This window comes from Vulpes vulpes, chromosome 12, assembly GCF_048418805.1.
Source record: "Vulpes vulpes isolate BD-2025 chromosome 12, VulVul3, whole genome shotgun sequence".
NCBI lineage: Eukaryota > Metazoa > Chordata > Mammalia > Carnivora > Canidae > Vulpes > Vulpes vulpes.
The window spans coordinates 169,694,625-169,700,624 of NC_132791.1; the positions used below are offsets into that span (position 1 = coordinate 169,694,625).

The 6,000-nt window shown below is 50.3% G+C and overlaps 1 protein-coding gene across 11 annotated transcripts in view; it reads left to right on the plus strand.

Annotated features, from left to right (window-relative positions):
- Window positions 1-3,791, plus strand: part of MBTPS1 (membrane bound transcription factor peptidase, site 1) — a 54,071-nt gene extending 50,280 nt beyond the window's left edge. For all 11 annotated transcript variants that reach the window (XM_072731426.1, XM_072731433.1, XM_072731428.1 and 8 more), the window contains 2 exons: window positions 1,486-1,616; window positions 2,939-3,791. In XM_072731426.1, the coding sequence (XP_072587527.1) occupies window positions 1,486-1,616; window positions 2,939-3,135 (328 nt within the window). In that variant the 3' untranslated portion in view covers window positions 3,136-3,791. The remainder of the gene's footprint in view (window positions 1-1,485; window positions 1,617-2,938) is intronic.
- The last annotated feature ends 2,209 nt before the right edge of the window (window positions 3,792-6,000 follow it).

Sequence of the window (6,000 nt, forward strand, 5' to 3'; positions counted from 1 at the left end):
CCACCGTCCAGTGCTGAACTCCATTTCTGTCCATCTCTGAAATGATCCTTCTCCATTTTGTTGTTGGGCATCAGGTGACCTTACTTAGGGCAGTGGCAGGAATGTCACACCCGAGAGGAACCTCAGGGGCAAGGTGACCCCTCTGTCCTTCCACTGGAGCATCATGAACTTCTCAGACTACTGCGCTATGTGCTGTTTGCACGATTGTTCAATTAGAAAGTGCCATCGCCAGATAATTAAATTCTGGAGTATGATCTCCCCGTCAGAGTGAGAGCACAGTCCCTCCCCCCCCCACCCCTCTACTGAGCTGCAGGGTCATGAGCTTACCTTGGCATTTAGCATCGATTCCATAACATACCCTTGTCAGTTTAATTTTCAGATGATGAAACCTGAAACGTAAAGTTAGACCCTGTGAGGCAGGACCAGTGGTCGTGCTCACCAGCATTTTCCATGTAGCTCCCCAGCTGCAAGAAGGGAGAGTAGTTTCTCTCCTGCATAGGAAGCCCCTTCCCAGACCCTGTGTCGCCCGGTGCCCCTTTCCCCGGATGCCCAGAGAACGAAGTGTCTTTGCCTTCATTTGGCCGAAGTACAAGACAAGCCAGCTGCTTCCAGAAGAATAAGATGCAGAAAAATGGGGAGTTCATGATCAGCAGACATACTTTATTCCCTTGCCCTGCGTTCGCCAGAGCAGTCTTCAGACTCCTCTTTGTGTGCTGCTCTAATCCAGGTGCCCCCCAGGCTGTCTGCTGCTCTGTGTAGTGTGTCAGCCTCTCTGTCCTTCAGGTGTGATCCTGAAAAGTTGTTCAGATCTCAGAATCAGGAACAAGAGCAGTGCTACTACCATAGGAGTCCAGCATGATTACCCAGCGAGCAGCCAGGTTTCCTTTCTTTTCTCTCTGGCCCGTGGTTTGCTTCTCTCCACAGCTCCACTATTATGTGTCTGCCTCTTGGCCTTTTGTGGTGGTGTCCTTGAGGACAGAGAGGGTGTCTGGTTCCTGGCACACGCAGAGCCTCCTGTGCCACACTGGCCACCATTCATCAGAGAGCAAGCCCCACCAGCTGTGGTGCCTCATGGCAGAGACGTCCACACACCTTCCCATCAGCCCCAGGTTCCCTGAGCCCTGGCTTCGGCTACTGTCCTCCGGCTCTTTTCAGAGGTTCATGTGTGGTTTCCTCTCCCACAGCTTGGTGGTGTCCAGCTTAAGCAGAAGCAGGACACCTCTTTGGGGGCTGTTAGGAACCCAGCAGAATTGACCCCTACTCAGAATACTAAAATCTCCCACAAATGGATTTGATTTAACATTTCCGTCTTGGGACCCAGAAGCTGTCACAAGCATTGCTAAGCAGTTGGGCTTAAGTGTGGGTGTTAGTGGGATATCATTTCACCTTTCTCTTTAAATCACATTTTATTTCTTAGGTATTGCCTAAGCATCACAGGCGGTACAATTACTTATTTTTATTTTGTTCTAATCCATTTTCATGAAGTAATCTTTGGAAACACCAGAAGCTGCTCTCCATCGACCTGGACAAAGTGGTATTACCCAATTTCCGATCGAACCGCCCTCAAGTTAGACCGTTGTCTCCCGGAGAGAGCAGTGCCTGGGACATTCCTGGAGGTCAGTTCTTAGGTGCTTCGTGGTGCTAGATCCGGCTCTGGTTTGTTTGTACCTCCCCATCCCCCACAGCATGGGCCAGAGGCGCCTATGTCCACCTTCCTGGGAGCATCTGGTCCAGGCTTTCTTTGTGGTACAGATCAGCCAGGCCGGAAGTGGACCTAAAAGATTAACACACCATGCTCCCTTCAGAATATTCTACCTTGATTTTCAAATTTGAATTTCTGTCATGATAGCTAGGTGTTAAAATTCTTTCAGTAGAGTAACTTGTAACTTGCACACTTCTGTCCTAAGTTCTGCAAGCAAATGTCTATTATGCATCCTAGGGAACATCTGTCATCTGCTGGTTTGGGTCCCAGCAAGTGGTTGAGCTGCCCTGGCCCCTAAACCCTCAGCCCAGAGGTCCCCACTGATTCTTTGTTCTGGCCCACCTGGGATGGGACTTCCCTAGGCTGGGATGTGGGTTTATGCTCCTCCACTGATCTGATTGTGTCCACTCCATGGGCAGTGGCTTTTGGCCTGACGAGACCATTAGCACAGGTTCTCCTGTACCTGGAGTGATTGTATCCAGGTGTTCAGCAGGGCATGGGCAGTACTTTCTGGGGATCCTTGTGCTCTTCCAAGAGGTTATAGCCTCCTGGGATTGCTGGTTCCAGGAACTGGTGCCATGGCCCATGTGCTCCAGCCCTGGGAACTTTTTAACTGTGGTGCCAAACTCCTAAGGGCCTTGCCTGCAGTCATGGGGCATACCGATGATGGTTATTTCTGGAACCCCAGCATGGCTCAGTTGCAGAGTCATACTAACAAACCAGGGTCTTCCAGCCATCACTTTTGACTTCTGACCACATGTCCTATTTGCGGAAGGCTTTCCCAGAAGGGGCAGGGGCACGGCCAGCCGTCCTTACTCCCAGCCTGGTCTGCCTCCCTCATCCTCCCACTCAACTCCTCTGACACCAGCACCTCTTCTCCTTCCTGGCGTCCAGGCTCATCCATGCACCCCCATTGTGGGTTGTCTGTGACAGAAGAAAGGCCAGTCTGTGGCCTTCACAGTTTAGTCTGTGACTAAAGGCCAGTTTAGTCCAATTTGGGTATAGGGTATAGAAGGAGCAAAAACCTCACCTCCAGACACCCTGCCCATCCCACCCCCGAAGCTGCTAATCTGAGAATCTCTCTTTTGCTAATGGCCTTGGTCACTTCACCTGAAGTTTTTAAATTGTTTGCCCTGTGAGCCCAGCTGAAATTACTTAACATTTTGTTTCTGACAAGTCTGCCTCTGAGGCAGAGAGGCTGTGGTGCCACTGACCATTTATGCTGTGCTCTTGCAGGGATCATGCCTGGCCGCTACAACCAGGAGGTGGGCCAGACCATCCCTGTGTTTGCCTTCCTGGGAGCCATGGTGGTCCTGGCCTTCTTTGTGGTACAAATCAACAAGGCCAGAAGTAGGCCGAAGCGCAGGAAGCCCAGGGTGAAGCGCCCCCAGCTCATGCAGCAGGTTCACCCACCAAAGACCCCTTCTGTGTGACACCAGACCAGCTGACCTTGAGAGCCAAAGAGAGCCTTCGAGGACCTAAACCAGCAGGCAGCACTTGCGGTTTCCAGGAGCAGCCCGTCAGAAAGCGATCATGGCTCCAGCTGCAGTGTCCTAGCGTCTGTCCGTGGGCATCCTGGGTGCCACACACAAGGGCATCATCCGGCAGTGGGGGCCTGTGGGAGGGGCTCGCGGGGCAGCCTCCAGGGTCACCTCTGTAGCCACTGCATGCACCGACTAAGGTCTGTGGCAGGCTGGCTGGGGGCTCCCGACCCGAGGGGCGGGTGCTTTACACATGCTGAAGTTCTGACCAAGCTGAACTGTGCTTGTCAAAGGCTATTTTCTATATTTATTGTTGGGAAAAGTCACTTTAAAGACTTGTGCTATTTGGAAGCAAAGCTATTTTTTTTGTCAGTGGAATGCGGTTTTTTACTATGACATCATAAGGAACAAAGATTCCGTGGTCTCCTTTTTGATGAAAGGACAGACTGAGATTTGAAGGAAACTTGCACAGATCTGTGAAACATAGACCTTCGCTTTATTTTTATAAGTATCAACTGCCATCATGTTTTGTAATTTGGGGTCTTGATTTCACCATTGTCGGTGAAGAAAATTTTCAATAAATATGCATTACCTGTATGAAGCTGAAAGGAAGGATATAACAGGCTCTTCTTCCACCTGCCCCGTTTCTCCCTGAGGACCGCCTAGAACGGGTTCCCAGTCAGCCTGCTGGGGTGAGGGTGCAGGGATAGTTTGAGCTATAATTCACATACTGTGAGATTCTCTGATGTGTCCAATTCACTGATTTTTAGTACATTCACAGGGTTGTGTAGCCATCACCCCTGTGAATCCAGGACATTTCATCACCCCCACAAGAAATTGTTCTCATTAAGAAATCAACCTCTATTTCTTCCGTCCCAGCCACAGCAACCCCTCCTGTGCTGTCTCTCCAGATGTACCTGTCTCGAGCATTCCATGCGTGTGTTATCACATGATACATAGTCCATTGTTTCCCCTTAGCACGTTTCTTTTTTTTTTTTTTCTTTTTTTTTTCTTTTTTTTTATGATAGTCACAGTGAGAGAGAGAGAGAGGCAGAGACACAGGCAGAGGGAGAAGCAGGCTCCATGCACCGGGAGCCCGACGTGGGACTCGATCCCGGGTCTCCAGGATCGCGCCCTGGGCCAAAGGCAGGCGCCAAACCGCTGCGCCACCCAGGGATCCCTCCCCTTAGCACGTTTCTAAGACGTACTCATGTGCTAGCATGACCAGGACATTGTGCCTTCTCACAGCCCGGGCACCAGTGCAGCGTGCAACTCGGCCCACTTGTGTATCCATTCCTCAGTTGGTGGACATTGGGGATGTTCTGTTTTTTGGCTTTTAGGAATGCTGATACTAAGAATATTTGTGTATGAGTTTAGTTTTTTATGGATATCAGTTTTCATCTCTGTTGGGTATAAATACCCAGGAGTAAGATCTTACAGCGTCACGTTAAAGTTTCAAAGGAATTGCCAAGCTTTCTTGTCCAAAGCAAGTATGCCATTTTATATTCCCAGCAGCGGTGCATGAGGATACTGGCTCTCGGTGTCCTCATCCAGGCCTGTGATCATCCTTCTAGCACAGCCTGGGTGACAAGTGGCGTGTTCCTTGTGGTTGGGATTTGCATTTTCTTAAAAACAAATGATATTGAACATCTTTTTGTGTGTTTGTGGGCCGTCTGTACATCTTCTTTGGGTAAGTGTTCAGATTCAGTTTGTAATTTGGTTTTCTTTATCATGGAGTTGTAAGAGCTCTTTCTGTATTTTGGGTCCAGGTCCCCTTATCAGGTATTGACTTGCAAATGTTTTCTCATTCTGTTGGTTGTCTTCACTTTCCTGAGTGTCTCTTCTGAAGCATGAAAGTGTCTAATTTTGACAAAGGCTATTTTATCTGCCAGGTGCCATTCATAGGAAACTGGCCTAATCCAGGGAGCCCATTGATTTTTAACCCTTGCCTGTCCAGTCTGTTTCTATATGCCAGCTGGCTGATCTCAGCCTCCTCGTCACAGGTGAGGAACGGATTGACCGGAGGGGTAGAGTCCATATGGGATCGGATGCTGCTGAGGACCTGAGAGGAAAAGGCCCAGGCCAAGGGATGAGGGAGAAGTCGCCCAGGCCCACCTCTCCCTGTGACAGGCCATCCTTGGAGGTCACATTGGTGACCTTGCAGCTTGTACTGTACTCTGTGGCTGCTATTCCTTCAAGGCTTTGGAGGCATCTCTTGGGTCCCCCCAGAGCTCTTTCCACCCCAAGCAGCCCTGAGGATGTAAGCATTTAGCATACAGTAGCCTTGTGGTCCTTAGATGAGCCGTGGATCCAAGGCTAGCTTCAGTGTGTCACATCTAGGGGCCTGTGCACTGTTATGAGCCTTCTGGGCCTGCTGCCTGGCATCTGCAGCTGTGAACAGCTTACCACCTGCTCCTTAATACTTAACAGGGGTCACAGCCTGTCCTCATCCACAGGCCCAGGCAGGTCCTAGAAATGAGACCTCAGCAAAAGAGAGTAGGTCGTCGGAGCTGGGACTGGCTGGAATACCCAGGCCTTGTCTCAGGGACAGCACATCTTTAGGTTTTTCCAGAGAAGCCTGAAATTTGTAGTTCGTTGGCAAGTGGTTGAAATAGAGACACTTTTTGTGACTCAGACTGTTTCTCCATAGCGCTATAGTCCACGTGGTTGTGAAGTCAAGTTCCAGACCCGAGTCTCTGTGCTGGCTGAGGACCTTGGGTGCACCTGTCTCTCTGGGGACTTGGCCATCTCCCCCCACCCCTAAAAGGTGGAACTTGGACCTGGGGGTGTCTTTTGTTCTGCCTGCTGGGAGGGTCC